General features: G+C 42.2%; 1 protein-coding gene across 1 annotated transcript in view; it reads right to left on the bottom strand.

Annotated features, from left to right (window-relative positions):
* Positions 1 to 5542: 5542 nt before the first annotated feature.
* The window catches only part of VPS13D (vacuolar protein sorting 13 homolog D), a 177634-nt gene continuing 157977 nt past the window's right edge, over positions 5543 to 25199 (bottom strand). The window contains exons 69-71 of the mRNA XM_075279845.1: positions 9669 to 9800; positions 8764 to 9004; positions 5543 to 6186 (exon numbers count right to left, since the gene is read on the bottom strand). Of these exons, the coding sequence (XP_075135946.1) occupies positions 6055 to 6186; positions 8764 to 9004; positions 9669 to 9800 (505 nt within the window). The 3' untranslated portion in view covers positions 5543 to 6054. The remainder of the gene's footprint in view (positions 6187 to 8763; positions 9005 to 9668; positions 9801 to 25199) is intronic.

Raw genomic sequence — 25199 nt, 5'->3', positions numbered from 1 at the left:
CTATTAGGTAGGATCTTAGTTGTTGGAAGGCTTTTGTCCACTATTAGGTAGGATCTTAGTTGTTGGTAGGCTTTTGTCCACTATTAGGTAGGATGTTAGTTGTTGGTAGGCCTTTGTGCACTATTAGGTAGGATGTTAGTTGTTGGTAGGCCTTTGTGCACTTTTAGGTAGGATGTTAGTTTTTGGTAGGCCTTTGTGCACTATTAGGTAGGATCTTAGTTGTTGGTAGGCTTTTGTCCACTATTAGGTAGGATGTTAGTTGTTGGTAGGCCTTTGTGCACTTTTAGGTAGGATGTTAGTTGTTGGTAGGCCTTTGTGCACTATTAGGCAGGATGTTAGTTGATGGTAGGCCTTTGTGCATTGTTATGTAGGATGTTAGTTGATGGTAGGCCTTTGTGCACTATTAGGTAGGATGTTAGTTGATGGTAGGCCTTTGTGCACTATAAGGTAGGATGTTAGTTGTAGGTAGGCCTTTGTGCACTTTTAGGTAGGATGTTAGTTGTTGGTAGGCCTTTATGCACTATTAGGTAGGATGTTAGTTGTTGGTAGGCCTTTGTGCACTTTTAGGTAGGATGTTAGTTGTTGGTAGGCCTTTGTGCACTATTAGGTAGGATCTTAGTTGTTGGTAGGCTTTTGTCCACTATTAGGTAGGATGTTAGTTGTTGGTAGGCCTTTGTGCACTTTTAGGTAGGATGTTAGTTGTTGGTAGGCCTTTGTGCACTATTAGGTAGGATCTTAGTTGTTGGTAGGCTTTTGTCCACTATTAGGTAGGATCTTAGCTGTTGGTAGGCTTTTGTCCACTATTAGGCAGGATGTTAGTTGATGGTAGGCCTTTGTGCATTGTTAGGTAGGATGTTAGTTGTTGGTAGGCCTTTGTGCACTATTAGGTAGGATGTTAGTTGTTGGTAGGCCTTTGTGCACTATTAGGTAGGATGTTAGTTGTTGGTAGGCCTTTGTGCATTGTTAGGTAGGATGTTAGTTGTTGGTAGGCCTTTGTGCACTATTAGATAGGATGTTAGTTGATGGTAGGCCTTTGTGCACTATTAGGTAGGATGTTAGTTGATGGTAGGCCTTTGTGCACTATTAGGTAGGATCTTAGTTGTTGGAAGGCTTTTGTCCACTATTAGGTAGGATCTTAGTTGTTGGTAGGCTTTTGTCCACTATTAGGTAGGATGTTAGTTGTTGGTAGGCCTTTGTGCACTATTAGGTAGGATGTTAGTTGTTGGTAGGCCTTTGTGCACTTTTAGGTAGGATGTTAGTTTTTGGTAGGCCTTTGTGCACTATTAGGTAGGATCTTAGTTGTTGGTAGGCTTTTGTCCACTATTAGGTAGGATGTTAGTTGTTGGTAGGCCTTTGTGCACTTTTAGGTAGGATGTTAGTTGTTGGTAGGCCTTTGTGCACTATTAGGCAGGATGTTAGTTGATGGTAGGCCTTTGTGCACTATTAGGTAGGATGTTAGTTGATGGTAGGCCTTTGTGCACTATAAGGTAGGATGTTAGTTGTAGGTAGGCCTTTGTGCACTTTTAGGTAGGATGTTAGTTGTTGGTAGGCCTTTATGCACTATTAGGTAGGATGTTAGTTGTTGGTAGGCCTTTGTGCACTTTTAGGTAGGATGTTAGTTGTTGGTAGGCCTTTGTGCACTATTAGGTAGGATCTTAGTTGTTGGTAGGCTTTTGTCCACTATTAGGTAGGATGTTAGTTGTTGGTAGGCCTTTGTGCACTTTTAGGTAGGATGTTAGTTGTTGGTAGGCCTTTGTGCACTATTAGGTAGGATCTTAGTTGTTGGTAGGCTTTTGTCCACTATTAGGTAGGATCTTAGTTGTTGGTAGGCTTTTGTCCACTATTAGGTAGGATGTTAGTTGTTGGTAGGCCTTTGTGCACTATTAGGTAGGATGTTAGTTGTTGGTAGGCCTTTGTGCACTTTTAGGTAGGATGTTAGTTGTTGGTAGGCCTTTGTGCACTATTAGGTAGGATCTTAGTTGTTGGTAGGCTTTTGTCCACTATTAGGTAGGATCTTAGTTGTTGGTAGGCTTTTGTCCACTATTAGGTAGGATGTTAGTTGTTGGTAGGCTTTTGTCCACTATTAGGTAGGATGTTAGTTGTTGGTAGGCCTTTGTGCACTTTTAGGTAGGATGTTAGTTGTTGGTAGGCCTTTGTGCACTTTTAGGTAGGATGTTAGTTGTTGGTAGGCCTTTGTGCACTATTAGGTAGGATCTTAGTTGTAGGTAGGACATTATAAATTTATCGTATTAGGCATAGAAGGAATTTAATAATGACCGTCAGTATATGGGAACAAAAAATAAAAAAAATCCTAAGCCAAAACCATCAGGAATGTGAAGTCCTCGCTCCAGCCTGTGGACAAGGTTTATAAACTGGAAAAAAAATCTTCTATTCCATCTTTTAATCTTGCTGCTGTCCTCTCACTGACCCGGGCATTTTCTAAGGGGAGACACATACTTGCTGTTTACTTCATACTTTTTATGTGGTGTGTATTTTTTCAAAGGAAAACCAGAGTAGGAGCACAGCGGGCTGCGGCCGGGAACGCATGGTAACAATTAGATCTGTCAGGAAACAGATTCTTAGGAAAAGCAGACAGGGAGGCAATTTTTTGACTAATAGTATTCAGTGGCCTTTAGCCTTCAATTAATCCTAATAGGGATCACTACTAGAGCGACGCACATTGTACAGTAGAGTATGTACCCCGTTGTGCTCCAGCTGCCGCAGAACTACAGATCCCAGCATGCCTTACTAGCTAGGATGATACATATCACTATGTATGCATGGGCAAGGAAGTGGTTCCTACATCACAACATTTGGAGAAAAGATCTTGACGACAGAAGATCATAAAAATTGCCAGTTACTATAGGACAGATTTCCAAAGTGGAAAATCTGATTGATGATGAAATTACGGACTATATCACTAAAAATATAAGACATTCAGCAGCTGGTGACAGCCTATGGTGAAGCTGCAATCTGTTTCCCAGTAATAGCTATACAGAATGTCTACAAGAATTACAATTTAATAAAAGCGGAGACGAAGTGTATTTCCATCATATCATTTGCAGATAGTATGCACTTCACCACTTGATGGTCCAGTCTATCAAGCATGCCTGGGGTGGCCATATATACAGTCCTATGAAAACGTTTGGGCACCCCTATTAATCTTAATCATTTTTAGTTCTAAATATTTTGGAGTTTGCAGCAGCCATTTCAGTTTTATATATCTAATAACTGATGGACACAGTAATATTTCAGGATTGAAATGAGGTTTATTGTACTAACAGAAAATGTTCAATATGCATTAAACCAAAATGTGACTGGTGCAAAAGTATGGGCACCTCAACAGAAAAGTGACATTAATATTTAGTAGATCCTCCTTTTGCCTCTAGTCGCTTCCTGTAGCTTTTAATCAGTTCCTGGATCCTGGATGAAGGTATTTTGGACCATTCCTCTTTACAAAACAATTCAAGTTCAGTTAAGTTTGATGGTCGCCGAGCATGGACAGCCCGCTTCAAATCATCCCACAGATGTTCAATGATATTCAGGTTTGGGGACTGGGATGGCCATTCCAGAACATTGTAATTGTTCCTCTGCATGAATGCCTGAGTTGATTTGGAGCGGTGTTTTGGATCATTGTCTTGCTGAAATATCCATCCCCGGCGTAACTTCAACTTCATCACTGATTCTTGAACATTATTAGAATCTGCTGATACTGAGTGGAATCCATGCGACTCTCAACTTTAACCAGATTCCTGGTGCCGGCATTGGCCACACAGCCCCAAAGCATGATGGAACCTCCACCAAATTTTACAGTGGGTAGCAAGTGTTTTTCTTGGAATGCTGTTTTTTTTTGGACGCCATGCATAACACTCTTTGTTTCATCAGTCCACAGGACCTTCTTCCAAAATGAAGCTGGCTTGTCCAAATGTGCTTTTGCATACCTCAGGCGACTCTGTTTATGGCGTGCTTGCAGAAACGGCTTCTTTCTCATCACTCTCCCATACAGCTTCTCCTTGTGCAAAGTGTGCTGTATTGTTGACCGATGCACAGTGACACAATCTGCAGCAAGATGATGCTGCAGCTCTTTGGAGGTGGTCTGTGGATTGTCCTTGACTGTTCTCACCATTCTTCTTCTCTGCCCTTCTGATATTTTTCTTGGCTTGCCACTTCTGGGCTTAACAAGAACTGTCCCTGTGGTCTTCCATTTCCTTACTATGTCCCTCACAGTGGAAACTGACAGGTTAAATCTCTGAGACAACTTTTTGTATCCTTGCCCTGAACAACTATGTTGAACAATCTTTGTTTTCAGATCCTTTGAGAGTCGTTTTGAGTAGCCCATGATGCCACTCTTCAGAGGAGATTCAAATAGGAGAACAACTTGCAATTGGCCACCTTAAATACCTTTTCTCGTGATTGGATACACCTGGCTATGAAGTTCAAAGCTCAGTGAGGTTACAAAACCAATTTTGTGCTTCAGTAAGTCAGTAAAAAGTAGCTAGGAGTATTCAAATCAATAAAATTATAAGGGTACCAAAATTTATGCATCAGTCAAATTTTGGTTTCATGCATATTGCACATTTTCTGTTAGTACAATAAACCTCATTTCAATCCTGAAATATTACTGTGTCCATCAGTTATTAGATATATCAAACTGAAATGGCTGCTGCAAACACCAAAATATTTAGAACTAAAGATGATTAAGATTAATAGGGGTGCCCAAACTTTTTCATAGGACTGTATATATGGCCACCCCACTGGCCACTGTATTACAGTGTTGTCTGCAGACGCTGCAGATTTGGTGGGACTAAGAGACCATCTTATGTGTATAGGGTTGGTTGGAACAATGAGCGTCTGCTGACATCTATCTAAATGGTGTGGTCACTTTCACAGTTTTCTTGGGCTGATCTAGCAGGTCGGAAACTTGATGCAATTGTGTCTTATGAAGGTGGAAGCCAATGTGTCACGCTGAATGTTGCAGAGCTCTTCACAAAGGTCCATTTACTGATAATATCTACATAGACTGGATTATTGCATAACACAAGTAGGTAGGCTGAACCGAATAGTCACACAGCGTCTTCACAAAATAAGGCAGATTTATTAAGACAGGTGTTTCACAACCCAGATTTAATAAAGGCCCTGGGACCAATCCACAAAGACTACGCACATCCAAAAAATAACATATATCCAATTCTTTATTCCACACTTTAAGTTTAGGGATCACCGGAGTGAAGAAAGATATACATAAGAAGGTATATAAAGGTTTATCTTTCTTCACTCCGGTGATTCCTAAAGTTAAAGTGTGATACACGCTTGAAAAATGGGCATCTAAGAGCCTGAAACACGTTGTGTGTTTGACTGGTGTTTTCTGGAATAAAGAATTGAATATATGTTATTCTTGGATCTGCACAGTCTTTGTGGATTGGTCCACAGCACCAGCAACCAGCACCAATGACTGCAAACAACCGGTAGCCATGCGCTGCAGCTCATTTAATGGCCGTCCAATTGATCGGAATATAAAACATCAGTATTTATCGTGTGCCAGCTTTGGATATGAACCAGACATGATTTCATAGCCATACTAAATATATAGAACATTCAATATATAAGCAAACACGAACGCCGTCACGTCGTGCTGCAGATATGTAGATTTAGTGCAAGTTATCAAATATGTTCTATCCGGAACACAAACAAATGTGACGCGTTGCACAATCCAGGTTTCATATTGTCATATATTTACATCATACCACAGATGTACATATTTACAGGTTTAACAAAATAAAGGGATTTTTTCAAAATTGGTTCAAATTCATCTATTTATAATTATATACCATATTAAATAGTCATTACCCACATTATAAATTATCCCCCCACCCCACCCCCACCTCAGTATACTGGAAAGGCAGTAGTAGTGTTCTTCACACAACAATAGTAGTACTGTATGCATATACAGGTTTACATATTCACACAGCAACATATTTATACACATGTATGTTACAGGAGATTACATGTTCGTGTGAAGCTGGCAGGGAGATGCTCGGACCTCTGTGCTTCTTATTAATAATTCAAGTCCAAGTTCTCTTGTTCCTCTGTTTGTCTTAACATCAGCTGCTGCTCGTAGTACAGACTCTTGGCGTAATTTATCTCCTGGGATATTTTCACTGCAAGTGCTTCAGATTTTACATGGACCTGAAGAAGGAAAAAAATAAAAGAACAAACATTCACATTCTTCCAGAAACAGCGCCACTCCTGTGCAAGGCTATGTTGGGTATTGCAATATTCAGGTAAATGAGAGTATGCTGTAATACCACTGGTGAGCCATGGCCAAGAGTGGTGCTATTTTAGAAAATTGAAAAAAAAAACAACAAAAAAACAAAAAACCTTTTGTCTAATTTCAAGTAACTACAATCAGAAGTCTTCTTTGAGAAGACCACTCACTTAGTGACCACTTTTTAGTACAATTTTGGGTGGTCGTTTCAAAACAAATTTTAGATACTTTATGTAAAATTTTGCATCTTTTCTATATTTTTTCCCCTTTTTCTACTGCCATTGGAAATCCCCTCACTGTGTGTATGGAGGGGTGGGCTCCTGTGTAATGTAAGAAAGCTGAGACTTGAGCGTGGTCACTTTAAACAGTTATATCTCTGGCGTTATACAATTTAGAACAGTGGTTCTGGTGTCATATGAAAGTCCTACCTCCTATGGGAGCAGCTGCATATAAATATACCAGTCCTGACTATGTTTTCTACTGGTGACATCTCTAGAAATAATACAGGTAGAATTGCAGTCTTGATATATAATGAAAGCTGAGAATCTCTTCTTTTACAAGACACCGTTGTTCTAAGCTTTACAATGCCAGCGATACAACTGTTTGAAGGCCCCCCAGCCTAAACTTTCCTACACTATACAACAGCCGACCCATCTGTACTCCAGTGAGAAGCAGGGTACAAATTTAAAGAGGACCTTTCACCACTTGGGGCACATGCGGTTTTATATACCGCTAGAAAGCCGACAGTGCGCTGAATTCAGCTTTCACGATCTGTGCCCTGGTGAAGAGCTATCGGTGCCGGTACCGTCGGCTTTCTCGCGGTATATAAAACCGCATGTGTCTCAAGTGGTGAAAGGTCCTCTTTAAGTTATGTAGAAATGGAAAAAAAAAATAGGGGTCAGAGAGTGGATTTTGGCACAGAATTTCACAGAAAGGAGCCAAAAGGTCACAAATGCTTCCAGAAAATCAAAGGTTTAGTTATGCTTTAAATATCTGATAAAAACAGTCAGACATACAAGAATCTAGTAAGACATGGGCAACTAATCTGATAATGTCACTACCAGGGCAAGAAATAAGGATGATAGCTGCTTTAAATGGTCACTAACTTTTCAGATAACTTACACTAGGTTCACATTAGTATCCAGGGACTCCATCCCCCATTCCGCTTTAAATAGTTGGAGAGAAAGTCCCCAGTCAGACCCGAAGAACGTAAAACCCCAACGCTAGTATGAACCTGGTGTTAGTCTCATTTCATAGAGCATATATTTCGGGATCAAAATGTAAGGTACTTTAAATTAAACATATTGTTGCTTTCTACCTCAAAAATCTCTCTAAAGTTACTGCCGCTAGGTATCTTCCTTCTATCTATTTTGCAGTTCACTCCCTGTTACTAGGGAGCTTCCATCCATAGATGCAAGAAGGGTTCACAGTGAGTGGTGGGAGAGGTTCTGTTCTGTTCTTCACACACTGACTAGAGAGTGGAGGGGCTGATTCTTCACACAACCTCAACACTTGTCTGCAAACGGCTTTGTCTGGGTACTGCACTGAACATTCTCAGCAGCTTACAATGTAAAAAAAAAAAAAAAGCCTTCTATGTACTTGTAACTTTTTCTGGCTGCGTGTGTGATTACAGATGGTATACACTGTCTACCAGTAAGTATTTGGACACCTGTGCTCCAAGCAGTACAAGCGGCAATTACAGCCTCAACCCTCTGGGGCTTTCCACAAGTCCTTGTATGACGGCTAGTGGTATTTTATTCCATTCGGCTTGCAGAAGACAGGTAAGTTCTTTCATCGATTTTGGTCGGCTGCTGCACCCCTTAGTTCGGCAATCCAACTCGTCCCAGAGGTGCTCGATAGGGTTCAAGTCTGGGCTGGCCAGTCCAGTTGGTTAACCTGATTGTCACTGTACTAAGCCATGGCAGCCCTCGCTATATGACAGCTGGCATTGTCATCCTGGAAGTTACATTGGTCCGACCCATAGAACCGCCATAATGTATGAAGCACACTGTTATCTAAAATAGTGTAATAGGCGTCAGCGTGGAGTTTACCATGCACTGGGACCAAGGGTCCCAGTCCATACCAGGAGAAACACCCCAGACCATAACTCCACCTCCGCAGAACTTTACTGGGTGTCCAAATACTTATTGGTAGACATTGTATTATTCACAAACAAACAGCTTTCCTGACTATACTCTATATAGACTGCACTGTTCCTGTGTCAGGGACCGTTTTAGCTGTATCATGCCTGCAGGTATTTTCCAGTGTTCCTGGATCTTCTATATTATGCTAATTTGGGCTTTTCTTAGCTATTTGTTTCCGGTTTTAAAGATACTTCAGGCAGAATTAGTCTCTATTTAGATACTAACAGGTGCAAAAAATGTAAGCAAATGTGTGGCCATCCATTTATATAGACATCAATGTTAAAAATAAAATAAATAAATCTAAAAATCATCCAAAAATGAATTAACACTAAGTCAGCATAAATCACATCTTACCATGGGTTTCTGGTGTGATGGCCCCGGTATAGCTATTCCACTGCTTGTTGTTTCAGCTTTCTTAGTCAGCTGAACATAAATTTTCCCGTGATCTTTTGAAACAAGACAGTGATAGAGATCATCATACTTAATTTCCAAAAAGATTGCATCGCGGTCCACATACTCGCCCCATTTAAGAAAGTAGACGGCTTTGGATGAGATGAGAACGCAGTAGCTGTCTATGTGTTCAACAGCGATGAAACTATCAAGTAAAAGAATGAGAGTGTGAATCAAAAATGGCAAACCATCATCTCATATAACTACATAATAAGACTCTATATGAGCTCTCCAACTTTTGCAAAACTACAACCCTTAGTATGACCTGGCAGCTGTAGAACATATGATGGGTGTAGTGGTTTTGCAACAGGTTGAGGACCTCTGATCTACCTTACTTATGAAAGTAAAAATGATGAGGCATTAAAGGGATGGACATTATTCCATGTCAATAGTGTATAACTTCATGATTGGTGGGAATCTTACCACTTGGGTCCCCAAACCATCTAGACAACCAAGGTCCGGTTCTCTCGTCTAAGCAGGCTGGGCATGTGCTCTGCAGCTCCAATCATTCTCAATGGGAAACTTGGTACACACCTTTTAAAGGACAATTTTTTTTACAAGTGCTAGGGCACCAACATGGCTAAGGTGATGATAACCCAGAGGTGGCATTCACTCCAAAAATATCTGCAAATGAACATACCCAGTAATGTATGCACCAAATTTCTCCAGTGAATAGGTGAATAGGGACATGTGGGATTGTAGGGCTTTACTAGCTATGTTTTAAATAGTCCAGTGGCACAAGGGTTATGGGGCTCACTTAAACCAAGCAAATAGAGTCCATTTCATTGATAAAGATGTATATAACTTACAACTCATCCTGGATATTGTCTGTCAGTCTGAACAGTTGCTCCTGTCCCTCAGCTTGGGTTTCTGAATACCGCGGAAGGAGACCCTGTGGACTGGTGCAGCATCGTGGCCTTCTTATCCTCTGAATTTGCATTCTACAGAGACCCAAGGAGAAAAATATTTAGGCTATTATAAAGTACTTCAGATAGAAGTGTCTTGTTTTTTGGAAAGACGGCCCAAGAACTAACCAGTAATGGACTCAACATGGCCAAAGAATAGTTGAACACTTGAGAATGTCTTGGAGAAAATTCCAAGATTCTGCTGTACAAACTGCCAACGTTTTTTACCTTAGAAGGATCAGAGCCAAGCTGTAAAAGAAAATCCACCCAACACATACTCAAACATTTCCGTAACTGGCTTTTACTACTGGCAAATATGACATTAATCCAATGCAAAGGGGAGAACAAAGAACGTCAAAGATCCCTCTCGATGAAAAGTAACTCTCTCTCTCTCTCCATTCTATTCAGTTAAAAGTTAAGGCCATAAAATTTATTCTTGCATATGGAATAGAATTCACTGGGCTCCAGAAAACTTTTTTTAGTATTAAGTTAAAAGGAATGTATACAGAGGAAATGGGGGAGAGGGAAAAATCAGGCCCGAGAACAAAGATACTTCTGTATCCAGCAACTCCTGGTAGCATAACATTCAACTTGGTAATAGAATGTGTCACTAAGGACCCTCAAGTGTAATGGGGTTTCACACTTATTTCTCCAAGTGTTAGAATGAACAGCAAGGATTGTCACAGTCCATCAGTGCCTGCCAAACTTGTTGGTTTGGTCTGGAAGACGAGCCACATTCCACACTATGTGATATATTATTTTTTTTTTTCTTATAAACTACAGTCTGTTCCGCTGTCTCAAGTTTCTTTCTGTAAATAATAAGAAACACTGATGAATCTCAAAAAAAAAAAAAAAAAAAAAAGTTGAAAATTTGAAAAGCAGAGCAAACCCTAGTGTGGCTCACATCTGTGTTACATTAAACATGCACTCAATAGATTTTCTGATTCTTTTTTAATGAGCACACAAAGGCAATACAAGACAGAAATGCCCCAATGTCTGCTGGTCGCAGCGGGGGAGAGCACGGCTCAATGAAGAGACAAAAAGAGACCAGGGATGGTGTCAGAAAGTTCAAGCACGGGTACAGAGCCTTACTGTGAAGAAGAGAAAATGCAGAGGCTTCAGCCAGAGACTGCCTAACATAAGTGTCCTTACTCCGTACTCCAAAATACGACGCCGGCAGAAGCTCGTGAAATATCGACATGATGTCCTTTGGAGTTTTTATATACCTTCCGCGACTTCAAGTGTAATTCCATACTAATACGAAATTGTGGTGCTCACTTCAGGAGATGTACTCTACCTGAGGTCAGACATGGAGGTCAAGCAAGGCCAGAATTCTCCAAGATGTATTATACGAAACGGACACATTTCTTTAATTTGCTAGGGGTGCACTCACAGTTTACCGTAAACTTCTGGCGTGGCGCTGAACATTACAGTTCTTTCGGATATTTCATGTGACTCACTGTAGAGGTAAAACTTCAGAGCCAATGGAAACTGGTGATGAAGACAGATCCAATAATACATTTTCTAGATTAATTCATTTATTATGATTGTTGTCCAGCAAATCTGTCGTCTTCTGCAGAAAGTCCAGGCTGCCATAAAACAGCCAGTGTCTGCTGATGGGCTGCCATGGTAATTGAAGTGCTGTATAAAATTGCTATCTTGCTATTGCCTAATATGTTGTACCCTAAGGGCACATTCACACAGAGGAGTTTTTGTGGCAGAATCGGTTGAAAAAAATTCTACCTTATACTCACTTCTTTAGGGTATGTTCACATGGAGGTTTCTGCAGGCGGATTTTGATGTGGAAACTGCCTCAAAATCCGCCTGCAAAAATGGCTCCCATTGACTTCAATGGGAACCACTTGCTTTTTTTTTCCACTAGCTAGTAGCGGACAAAAACATGCGACATGACCTATCTTGCCGCGGATTCTGTGGCTGAGTCACCTGCAATGTCTGCGGTTCAAGACATGCCTCTGTTTAGGCCTAATCAGGAGCGGGATGCCACGATGTACTACATTGGCATCCCGTCGCGGCTAGCCGTGCCACAAAACCACAAGACGGAAAATTTTCCGCCGTGTGAACGAGCCCTTAGAAGAAACATGCTTCATTTTCCACTACCCAAAAAATATCAGCTAGCAGTAAAAAAAAAAAAAAAGAAGAATCCTGCTCGATCTTTGGGCAGATTCCACCCAAAGCTCCCATTGAAGTGAATGGCAGTAGGGGTACTTTCTGCCAATGATAACTAACCCTTAAACAAAAAGCCTGCCTCATACAAATGACTTTGTTGATCTATGTTCAACATCCACGCTAGAGTCTCGCAACATCCATTGAAAATTGGCGGAGGAGAGAGTCCTGCAGAGACTTTTTTCATCCTCCGGTCTCAGTTTAAAAATGATGGACAACCTGGCAGATCCATTTGTATTCAATGGCTCCACAAGGTTCAGTGTGGAACCGCTGTTTCAGTGGTTCTGTTGGGGAACCAATGTTAGGTGTGAACCTAACATTAGAAGGGCCCTCCATAAAAAAAGCTGATCACAGAATGTTTGGCTACTGGGATTCACCTGAAATCTGCAATATAGACCATTAGCAAGTCTTATTTTCCCCTGCAGCACCTCCACAGGGGAAATAATGCATTACATGGTTTCAACTCAAATGAATAGCTTGGTCTGTGTAACAAAGAGATTTCCATATAATTGGTCACTAACTTCTGCCCTGGTATATAGGGTCATATAAACATTTTGGGTTGTAGTGTCCATTAATGCATTGTACAATGTTGCCAGGTTCCAATACTTTGTTTCTGGGTCATTTACTATACATTACAGGTAACAAGAGTATAGCAATATGGAGCTTTCTGAGCAGTAGTGAAGGCTGCCAATCACTTGGTCACGTCTCAGCCTGGCAGGAGCCGGCCACTGTCATAAGCTACTTCATACAATGTTTATTCAGCTGAGGCGGCCAGGCATCTTGTATTGTGTCTCCATTGTCAATGGTAATGACAGGCTGTGGTATTTACTGAGGGGCAGGTTATAAACAGCAGGACGACCCAATACTGAAAATACAATATTACTGAACATTTTATTTCCCTATACACAAGGTTTAGATTTGTTTCTGTTTGAAGTGTTTCCTTTATAATGACAATAACTATGTCTACATACAACCCCTTTATATGGGAGCAATGATGGGCTTCCTACAGTAATATTGGCTGAATCAGTCCTGGCCACCCACTTCAAGGATTGATTGACCCCATCAGAGTAGGAAACCCCCTACTACAGACCATTCTGGCTTGCACAATGTAGTCTATGATATCCATATGCCCTAAGAGAGGGTTTGAATGGGATGTCTACATAAGAAAACTCTCTTTAGGCGAAGGCCCCACGGGACGTTTCGTACTGCAGGAAAAACCGCAACGGCCCCACATTGTAAACACACTTAGGCCTCATGCATACAACCATACTTTTTATCTGCGATTGCGGTTAAAGGGGTATTTCCATTGTATATTTTATGGCATATTGATCAGATATGCTACAACATTATGATTGACAGGAATCCAGCCCTACCCTAAATCAAGTAAGTCAGCAGTTTTAACCTTTGCAAAACTGCTGACTACTAGATTCTGTAGAAGACCTGGCGACCTGTGTATGGCTGGTCTTACACGACCGTAATGTAAGTCCGCAAATGAAAACCCTCATTTGCGGACACATTATACTCAATGCGGCCTCTTACACCACCGGATATTTTATCCGTGTTGTGGCCGGGCCGCAACCGTGGTTCGCAATTTATAGAGCATGTCCGTAATGCCCGTGAATTGCAGCACTGCACGGACTCGCCCATAGAACTCGATGGGCGAGTGCGGCAGGACATGGACATCTGCGGAGTGTATGTTGCTCATCAGCAACATACGGACCGTAGAATCATTACGGTCGTGTAAGACCAGCCTAAGGGTATTGAGGCAGATTTCTACCCTCCACAGCTTTCACCCATGAGTAGGCTCAGATGAATAGGCCTAAACTGCAGAGTGTCACTAAGTTAGTCTCAGCTACCTAAGGTAAAACTACTCCGCACCCTTCCTCTCTTCTCTGTCACCAGCACATTATAGGTCATGTTGCTTCTAAAACCACCCACCAATGTGCCGGCTGTCAGGATTCCTACCTAGCGCTGTGGGCAGTTTGGTAGGGACAGTCCATGAAATGGCCGGAGGATGCTCAACAGCACTTGGCTTGAAATTAACACATACTATATTGGAGAAATTATATTTAAGACGTTCCCTAAAGCATCTCCACAGGTTCACTAAAGGTGAACCTATGCTTCTAGAACACATATACATACCTTACATAAGAAGAACCTGTTCTACGACATGACTGCGCCTTCTGACCCATGTCAGCAGAGGTGTCTTCACGTAGAATGGAAAATGTATTTTCCATTGCATTGAAGAATTTTCATTGCATAATGGAACTAGAGAAATTTACTCGTGTGCCAAGAGATGAGCCATAAGAGTAGGATTAACAGCGGGCAGTAATGAATCACTCATGGATCTTATAATCACAAGCAGATGACACATTGATAGAGAGGCCTCCACTATATTAATGTATATAATCTCATTACCAGTCAGCTCTTTATTAAGGATTCATCAAGTACAGAGAAGATGCTCTATCGGGATAAGAAGTCTTTGAGATGGGACTCTGCTTGGACCACACACTACAAGATGATCAATATTTCTAAAAGAGAGTGTGTCACCGGTTCCCGCATATCAACCCAGCCCATAAAATAGATTGTTATGCATCTAAAATAAATAAAAATTAAAATAACTTTGCAAATTATCTTCTTTTTTTTTTTTTTTTTTAAAGACGTGTGTGTGATAAGTGTATCTTCGTGGTTAAAGACTACAATCAAACCTGTACTTTCACAGATAACGCAGAGAGTTTTATATTTCAGCATTCTCTTTTCCCAGAATTTTCTAAACTAGAAGGATTTTTCTGATTATAGTTGCCCTTAAAGGGAATACCCTGCTGTGTCCAACATCCAGAATGACCTCTTAGTCCATTGGAAAATTAATAAATCTGGCCTCAGACTTCGGTGACTGGGAGCTGATTTGCAGTATCTTGGTCTGGCCACTGCACTGACAACGGCGCTGTCTGCTTCCCGCTCCATACCCTAGCCGCTGAGAACAGCTGACTGGTGGGGGGAGTCTTGTCAGATCCTTGCCAATCTGATGCCAATGACCTATTCACAGTTCAATGCTTTGCCATTTATCCCATACATTGGAGGATGAGCTGTGAACTTTTTTGTGATTTTTAAAATCTAAATATTACCCCAAAATATGGGCAGATTAAAGGGATCCTATCATTGGACACCCTTTTTTTCTGGCTAACACATAGGAATAGCCTTAAGAAAGGCTATTCTTCCACTACCTTTAGATGTCTTCTCCACGCCGCCGTTCGGTAGAAATCCAGGTTTTCTTCGGTATGCAAATGAATTCTCTTGTAGCACTGGGGGTGTCCCTAATGCTGCCAGAGAACTCTCCAGCGATGCCTCCATCTTCTTCTGGAACGCCCTGTTCCTGTGTCTTCTTCCGTTCTGGGTTTCAATCTTCTAGGCATGCGTAATCGGCTCTGCTATCCGGCCTCAGGCAGAGCCAAATGCACATGCCCATGGCCACAAGAAAATGGCTGCTTACACAGTTTACTGTGTAAGCAGCCATTTTCTTGTGGTCGCGGGCAAGAGCAGTTGGCTCTGCCGAGGACAGAGTAAACTGCGCATGCCTAGAAGACTGAACCCCAGGACGGAAGAAGACATCGCGGGGAGGGCGTTCCAGAAGAAGGTAGAGGCGTTGATGGAGATTTCTCTCGCAGCATTGGGGACACCCCCAGTACTGTTTGAGCGCTGGGGACCGCCCCCGCTGCTGCAAAAGAACTCATTTGCGTAGCGAAGAAAACCTGGATTTCTACCGAACGGTGGCACAGAGAAGACATCTAAGGGTGCAGGAAGAATAGCCTTTCTTGAGGCTATTCCTACGTTTTAATCAGAAAAAAAGGGTATCCAATGATAGGATCCCTTTAATTTTAAATATATCTGTATAGAGCTCAATTTTTCTTTTACACAGATCCAAATCCCTTGTTGCCTCCACATTGCATTATCACTAGGGGGTGCTGATAAACTTACTGCACACAATTTACTGTATACAGTTTATGTCCCCCGGTTTGACGGGAGTGCAGGCTGAGCATGCGCCACTCTATTCAACTCTATGGAACTGGTGAAAAGAAGCAGAATAGGAATAGAGTTGAAAGCACTCATGCATGACCAATGCTTTATTCAGAGAGCGGGACCCCTATTCCTGTGATCTTTGGGTGTTCCAGCAGTCGGACCCTCACCAGGCATTTATCACCTATCTTAAGTTGTAATCTAAAACAACATGCTGTAAAAACGGGAATCAATACGGTCTTACTTTACAGTAGGACTACAAGATATAACTTGGGGAAGGCATGCTGGGGGTTGTAGTTTTGAAAAGCATAGGTTCTATATGACCACTATAGAACTAGCAAAAGAAGCATTTAGAACAGTCCGAGTGAATGGCCTGCGGTTCGTGAACACGTAAGAAATAAATCAGATGTCAAATATTCCCTTTTTATTCCTTTGACCTCATTATGGTGTTACAGTGAGCAGTACATCAGGGTAGATCATGGCGGGGTGTAATTGACTGGTGTTTCATTGTTATTCAACCACTAATGATTAAAAGCAAAAGTGCTGCCCTAAAGTAGGATAAAGTATGTGTCTGTGTGAGATCCTTGACAAATTAATGGAAGCTTATCTCAAAATTTCCATTTTACAGCATATATAATGTCAACCAGAGACTGATGGCCAGCTCTGCCGAGAACAGAGATTGCAGCACACTCTGCTCCTGGAGGGAAGCTTAACACAAACCAGTCCCATCGAGCCTGGATTTAATAGACCATTCAGAAACATGTGAAGCAAATAATCTCATGCACCACAAGTGTTTTCATAAAGGGTGTTTATTTTTTTCCCTTTCCTTCCATCTGATTGAAAGAGTCAAGATTACCTAAGCATGTAGCGCCAGATGACTTCATGTAATGGCGCTTCATTTTTTAGTTATGGTGTAACAGAGAGGTCAGACTTGAGGCCATGTATTACATATTAATCAGAGCTTTGTCTCAAGTTGCAACCTATAATGAACCGTAGACTGGGCCATCGAGTTTTAGTTGGGGCCAAGCAATAGTTGGCCAGTGACTAAAGAACATCTATGATCTGAACAGGTCCATATTATGGAGGGGCATCCATGAACCATTGGTTCTATAGTCTTAGTCTATAGATGAATTGGATAATGGACTACCTAGTCATCATACCACCACGAGTCAGGGTTGAGAGGGTCTTTGTCTGAAAGTACTGGGGCATCTTCATTGATCATAAGCTGGACTGGTGTGCAAAGGTTGAGAAGGTCTACAGGAAGGACACTAGTAAGCTGATCTTCCTCCGTCAATTTAGGTCTTTTCCGGTCGGCAGCAGACTCGTGGATACATTCTATCACTCCGTGGTCAGAGCATTATTCTTTGCAGCGTGGAAGAATAACACAAGACTGGCAGACGTAATGAAGCTGGATAAGCTAATAAGGAGGGCCAGGTCTGTGACGGGAACCCAACTGGACAACGGAGACATGGCGGAGAAGCGTAGGATTCTCAAGAAACTGAACTAAATTCAGGGTTGTCTATTCCACTCCCTGCATCAGACTGTGATCTGCCAACAGAGTACCTTCAACGGGAGTTTTGTCCAGCTCTGTGGCTGCAGCGAAAGGCTCAGGGGGTCGCTTGTTCCCACCGCTATATCTTTCTTCAATTGAACAGTCACCAACAAGCTGAATCACCATGAACACTGTGCCAAACCAGCCATGGTCAAGAAGTTGTCCCAGCTCCCTCACTCCCCTGTTCTTGTAATTATTCAACACTCACCCCACCTTCCCATAACCAATTCTCCATCCTCTACCCTAATGCTGACTGTCCAGTCACACCCCCCACCCTCCAGCAACAACCCCCCTCCCCACCGTTAACAATGTGTTTCTGCTCATCATCTGATTCTATGATGTTATACATTATGGAGCTGTCAGTATTGTTGTGTTTAGGGGTTGCGGCACTGAATTTCCTTTGTGGATTAATAAAGTATTTATCAATAGATTTTGCATTGAGGCTTAGAAGCTTCACACTGCACCTCTGATCATAGGCAAACCAGAAGTGTGTTGATCATGAGATTCTTTAACCCAGTTACCTTCCAGGCTTTGCTATCGCCACGTAGGCCGAGAGGGTCTTCTTACCCCAGCAAATAATGGTAGTCTCACCAATTGTAAATCGCTGAGACAAAAAATGATCTTATAGTAAATTGGATTTCCTCTTGGCCGCTTTTGCAATTTGTGTCAACCATCTATCATCCTGGGAATGGTTGGCATATAATATTTTGCCTTTGTTTTCTATAATACAGGTACTAATCGCCCCTCTTTTTGGATTTTACTGTAAGGTTTGTCTTTTTAGAATTGGCTTTCATACTAGGATCCCTCTGAGGCCAGAAAATAATCAGATCTAATAGGTCTGAACATTATGTAAATGGATATATGGCCATTATCTCTATCCATCTTAGATGGTGATAAAACTCTATGGTATAGTGATATAAGTGAACACAATACTCGTAAGCAATAATAAATATATAGTCTGGATTAAATGCGAAAACAAGTTCAAGATGGTGTAACAAGTTGTTGATATGCACAATGTCCATGGTGTTCCTATGATAAGAACAGCTTGTCTTTCCCCGCGGTTTTGAACACAGAGTGCGCTTGATAGTAAATTCTGGGTCTTCCAGGCATATCCACTATTTGCCGAGAGTACATCTGTATTCCCTCTCCTCAACAAACTGTAAAGTGCTTGCTTCAGAACGAGTTCCCCTGAGTGTCGATTCGTGTTGCTCTTTAATCCACTTGACATGTTTTGCTATTGTTTCTGGCAATTAAACCCTGTTATTCAACAAAGGCACATTTGACCTCCTATCCTAAGCTTGTTGAGTCACTGGATTTCAGAGGGAACAGAAGAAGTAGAAGCAGCAAATCCCAAATAAAACAAGATCTCACGTCTGTTTATGGTATGCTTGCATTTATAATATGAGCTCGCTGAAGGGAAATATTAACTGAGAAAAGCCCCACAATCATGGGCCGGAAAATGCAGGAAGCTTCATCTGCAAAGTTACATTACCGGTAGAGGCACAGGACCCCCCACCACGTGCTAACTTATAATACTGGTGCCTTTATATGTGGGCTCCCTAAGGCACCAGTGGCTGCTACCTCACCAACCCCTACAACCTTTTTACTAGACCAGTAAACACATAACTAACCCTCAAATTAGTAATTTTTACCAGGCATCCACTGGCTGGCCATCCACTGACCTAAAACCAAATCCGTCTGAATCCCAGCCTTTCCCTTTGCGAGGTTTTCATGAACATTTAAAGCATATGGAGGCCTTCTAACTCTTCCACAATGGCAGATGGTGGGGAAGATAAGGATTGGGCAGCTGAAGGCACCTCTTCCAGTTCAGCACACATGCAAGGCTCAGTCAAACCGAGTGTGCATGTGTATGGAAGAGACAGTCGGTCAAACAAGTTGCTGGCTAACAGAAGATATGGCTAAGCTTTAGAAAGCTGGTAATAAACAATACTTCTCTAATGAACACCTAGGATATATAGGAGAGGGACTTGAGCAAGAGGGCAGCCACACTGTCCTGCATGTCCGACTTTGTGTCCGGCTTAAAAAAAACAGTTTCCCCGCGGACAGGTAGAAGACGCACATAAGCGGTCAGCTTTGCAAACCCATTCAAGAGAATGGGTTTTAAAACTGACCATCGGGTTTCCATCTTCTGTCCAGTTTTGCGAGGAAGAAGATGGAAACCGGCTGGATCGCACAAACTGGACAAAAAGTGCAGGTGTGAACCCCTCCCCCTTAGAGACTTTGTGGCAAGCCAGGACCAGTAGAAGCCGCATGCTACTGCGCATGCGCCCAGGCCATTTTTTTTAAGCAATGTCAGTTCGCGAGCGCCGGAGGAGGACGGGACACGAGGACATCGGAGGAAGAAGAGGCGTGGATGAAAAAGACGGCGCACCCTGAATGCCCGCCCACCGTGCACGATGGGTAAGTTTATCACATTCTGTTTTAGGGTTTTATTTTAAAATGGCGGTGGTAGTTTAATATAACATTTACAGTGCCTGAATAGCCTTTTAAAAGGCTATTCACGCATATGTGATTTTGCTGATAGAGCCCCTTTAAGGGCTAAAAGAGAGTGAGCTATTTGGTTTCATGTAATTTTACTGTATTAGGGATATATCTTAATTTTGCTGCAGGCCGATCAGATAGATGGATCATATTATGGAGGCCATTGTTTATGGCAATGATCCTTACAGAATGGTGTTGTGCTGTGACTACCAATAAAGCACCATTTCCCCCTGGAAATTGGGCATTTCCTACATAACCTGACCCTGTCCAATCAGTACCGGCATGCACCACTGACAAAAGAAAATGTATTGCTCAGTTGTCAATTTATACCTTTCCAGGAGGACTCAAAGAGGGTCGGCACAACACAAAGTTTTACGTAGAGACTATTGAGAATATAAGTATTTACTAAAGCAAACACAACTCTCTCGAACACAGGTTTGATCCTGTATTATAGCTCAGCTCCATTCAGTTGAGACTAAGTTGCAGTACCACACACAGTCCACATATTGGAGTGGCACTGTTTTATAGGGGGAAAACAAACAGATTAAAATAAATAAATTAAATGCATTTTTTATGATCCTGGGCAACTCCTTTTAAGATACAGTATAATGAAAGGCTTGGACTGCTCAACCTCACTATATAATAAAGGTATAAATAAAACTCAGCGAACCTGCAGACTATCACTGACTCCAGGTTCTAAGCATACGTAAGACCCAGCTGACGTGCAGACCATCACCTCCAATATTGATCTAACCGCCCCAATGCTGAGTGTTAGTAAGACCCATCTGACTTGCAGACCATCACCCCCAATAGGATCTAACTGCCCCGCTGCTGTTAGTAAGACCCAGCTGACTTGCAGACTATCACCACTAGCAGGATCTAAGTGCCCCAGGTGCTGTGTGTTAGTAAAACCTGGCTGACGTGCAGACTATCCAACCCAACAGGATCTGGCTGTCCCCAGTTGCTGTGTGTTAGTTCCACATGTGAGTCACCGGCTGGATTCATTTGCATGTAAATAATGCAGACTTTGCTCCATTTTGAACAGCGTGTTCTGCCCTTCACAAAGGAAGAATTACTGCAAGTAAGTTAAAATAATACTAAAAACACATGTTTCTCAACAGCAGTGAACCAAAAAAAGAAAAAAAAAGACCTTAAAAATACAAAAACATTTCTTTTTTTTTTGTCAAGTCACAAATAGAAAAAAATAAGCTATTGGGAAAGACTGCAGTAGGTTTGGAGAGGGAACACACATGCCTGTCAGGGCTCTGACTGTAATTGTTATTGAAAGATGCCTTTTATGAATAGCTGGAGTGTACATTACATGCAGTGTGAGAGGGTTAAACAGCGCAGCCTCAACTCTTTATAAACTTTTGCCCTTTGGATGTGTACTTATTGGCTGCGGTACAAGTTTTCAGCTGTATAACACGCCTTAACTATATGGTTCAACTGCCGGTCAGGCTTAGGAGCTGGCAGTCGGCCAAACCGCAATCAACGTGACACACATATCCCCCCCTCTTCTTCTCAGATCATCCTCAAGCTTTCTATCTCTGTTTCAACCCATGTTCCCCCTTCATTCACTTAAGGGTAAAAAAAAAACAGAGACCCAACACCATAAAAGCTGCAATGATTGGCCGCGGCCGGCCCACGCGGGCCTCCTTTTCTCTGGCGAGTGGCGCTGCGGTGGCTTGCGAGGTCCTTAGTTCAGTTTACTGTACTTGTTCGTTTTTTGAAAGTTGAAAAGTTCAATAATAGGGCAAAAGGAGAGGACACGTGTAAAACGCTATCCCAGCAGGCACTGGAATCTAATAGGCGGCCTCTCGTCTGGTCAGGAAAACATAACATTAAGGCTTAAACCGCGGCATCTCATCATAGAGTCAAGTCATTACGCTTATTAGATGTGGGAGGTCATGAGAACATTCCAGGAAAACATATAGGGATTGAAATAGAAGCAGCTCCATGTTTAGGGAGGAAGTTTGACTTCCTTTTATTTCTATTATTTCCTGTTGCTAGACAGTTGGTTGTGGCATCATTGTGTGACAGGTGCCGCCTCATTGATTTCAGCGCAGTTGAAATTGTGTCTCTAGCCCCCACCCCACGGTTCCCAAGCAACAAGCACAGTTAATTTCTGAGCTTGATGTGCTAATTAAAGACGACCTTTCACCGCCTCTACAACTCCAGTTCCAATTAGAATCTTGTAATAGGCCCAGCTCCACTGATTCTGGTGCCATTAGAATTTTTTCTCTAGCCCTCACCATTCCTGAGCAATCTATGCTGTTAGATTTGGTCCCTGATATACTATTTAGGCTCTGTACTGTCAGGTGGATGGTGTCAGGCAGGAGCAGACAAAGGGTGTGATTCTGAGCTCTGACACTGGCTGACTGTGATTGGAGCGACACTGCCCTTCTGACATTACACAGCTTAGAGACGACATTTCACCACCTCCACCAATTCAGGTTCTTAGCACTGCTCCACTGATTCTAGCACAGTTGGAATTTTCTATCTGGTCTCCGCCATTCCAGAGCAACAAGTACAGGTAGTTTTGATGCCTGATATACTATTTAAGCACTGTAATGTCTGAAGGGTGGTGTCAGGCAGGGGGTGTGATTCAGAGCTCCAATCAGTGGCAGCCATTGTCTGCTCCTGCCTGACACCGCCCTCTTGACAGTACAGAGACTAAATAGTATATGAGACACCAAAAATAACAGCAATGATTGCTCAGGAATGGTGGGGACTAGAGATGAAAAAATTCTTACTAACTTATTAACAGATGCTAAGAACTGAAGTTGGTGAAAGGTCCTCTTTAAAGGAGCTATCTGATCATAGACATTGGTGGGATATCACTATGCTATGCCATTTGTAGTTACATTTAATTCTAACATAGGAAAGGAATAAGGTCATCTACAAAGTACCAACACTGAATATCAAGCTTACCAAATTTAACATAACCCACATGGGATAGACAGCTGGTCATGAGATAGGCAACGGGAGGATGAATGGTTGAAGGAAATAGGGAAGAAAGGCCTGCATATAGAGGCACAGAATGAGCATTGATTGGCACCGGTTTCCATCAGTCTATTACAAAGACAGCTCCACTGATTATCGGAAGCACATCCCTGTTCGCACAGGGTGATGTGCCACCGATAAGCTCCATTTTTTTTTTTATGCTGCTTGAACATTGGTCAGATGACCAGCAGAACATCTAGACCAGACAATAATTTTTCACATTGTTATAATTAATCACCCTTAAAGAGGACGTTTCATGGTTTGGGGCACAAGCAGTTCTATATACTGCTAGAAAGCCGAAAGTGCATTGAATTCAGCGCACTGTTGGCTTTCCCGATCTTTGCCCAGTTTAAAGAGCTTTCAGTCCCGGTACCGTAGCTCTTTACAGTCAGAAGGGCGTTTCTGACAGTCAGTGAGGTACGTCCTTCTCCACAGCAACGCCTATCGCGCTGTACAGTGTGAGCGGGGAGGAACTCCTGATAATACTCGTCTATGGATGAGCACTGTGAGCAGAGGGAGGGGGCGTTCCTCTCCGCTCACACTGTACAGCGCGATAGGCGTTGCTGTGGAGAAGGATGTACCTCTCTGACTGTCAGGAACGCCCTTCTGACTGTAAAGAGCTACGGTACCGGGACTGAAAGCTCTTTACCCAGGGCACAGATCGGGAAAGCCGACAGAGCGCTGAATTCAGAGCACTGTTTGCTTTCCAGCAGTATATAAAACTGCCTGTGCCCCAAACCATGAAAGGTCCTCTTTAATATTGGACAGGTTAATAGGACTTTTAGCTAAATGAGCAGTCTTCTGATCGGCTGGGACTACAGAGGTTGGACCTCCACCCATTAGACACTGGTGCCATATGTTGGGAAGATGTCGTCAGTGTCTATGATAACGACTTCTCTTCAACCCCAGAGAATAGAGATGAGAAAGTGTTAATTATAAAGCGGATGATTCATGCAAATGAAGACTGTAATGAATGTTTGGATTACGCCAACCGTCATGTAAAGAAAAGGATGAGAAATCTCTTCTCTACATGTGACTGGAAAACTGACGTACCATGACCCAGATTAATGTCTTCATACATTTGATTTTCTGATTCATTTTTAGACGGCGTCACTGAAATTACTCAGAGCGAAATCTTTCAAAATGTTCTCTGCACCGAGCCTACAAGTGTGACGTCTTCAAAGTGAAGCAAAAGGTAGAGGAACATTGCCCCCTCGATACCCAACAAACAGGATTTCTAAAAGCAGTTATGTGGAACCTACACAATGAACACATGTGAACCAGGGCATACAGTGATACAGAATGGATGTTATTATTGGTCAGAAAATTCAGTGGGATGTCGTCTCTGCAGACTGGATAATGCCAGAGCCTTTGACAGCCATACATACAAAGATAGGGAACTAGGCAGTGCAAGGGTAGGATGGAAGATGCGTCCAAAATCTAATGTATAAGAACAGCCTAAGCAGCTAAGCTCCCTAGTCAACAAGTTTAGATCCAACATGCCCAATTCCCACCAACATTGGCTGAATAATGCCAGACATCTAATACAGATTCAATTGTAGACTAGTCCCACTGTATGTGGTTGGTATGGCTGACATTTATCATATGTTTAGTTGCCTTTACCACAATTGCACAGCGTATCTAATCTGCCAATACAAGTGCATGGACAAATTTGGCATATTTGTTAGATCTACATTATTATTTCATGTGTTTCCACCTTTTATATGCTACTGGCAAGAATAAATATCAAATTTATCAACACAGAAAGTAGAGAAAAAATGGTATCATCATCATTCACAATTCTGTCATGGGCTCTAATCCTTTCTCCTTCTTCAGCATTTGATCAAATGGTGATTGCTCTAGGAAGTATCATCCTTATACCAGGCTCTGTACAGTCACCATTTTATAGATCAGCCTAGCTGTTAGGGGTATGTCTGATATCAGACTTGTAGACCGTATTCAATATAGTGTGTGTGTGTACTGGAGAGCATTATGCTGAGGGAGCATTATACTGTGTGGGTTCCACTGTGGGGGCATTATACTGTGTGGGTTCCACTGAGGGGCATTATACTGTGTGGGTTCCACTTTGGGCGCATTATACTGTGTGGGTTCCACTGAGGGATATTATACTGTGTGGGCTCCACTGAGGGGGCATTGTACTGTGTGGATTTCACTGAGGG

Source organism: Leptodactylus fuscus, chromosome 6 (genome assembly GCF_031893055.1).
Source record: "Leptodactylus fuscus isolate aLepFus1 chromosome 6, aLepFus1.hap2, whole genome shotgun sequence".
Classification (NCBI taxonomy): domain Eukaryota; kingdom Metazoa; phylum Chordata; class Amphibia; order Anura; family Leptodactylidae; genus Leptodactylus; species Leptodactylus fuscus.
Note: the sequence above shows the minus strand (reverse complement) of the source record. Positions and strands in the feature narration are given on the sequence as shown.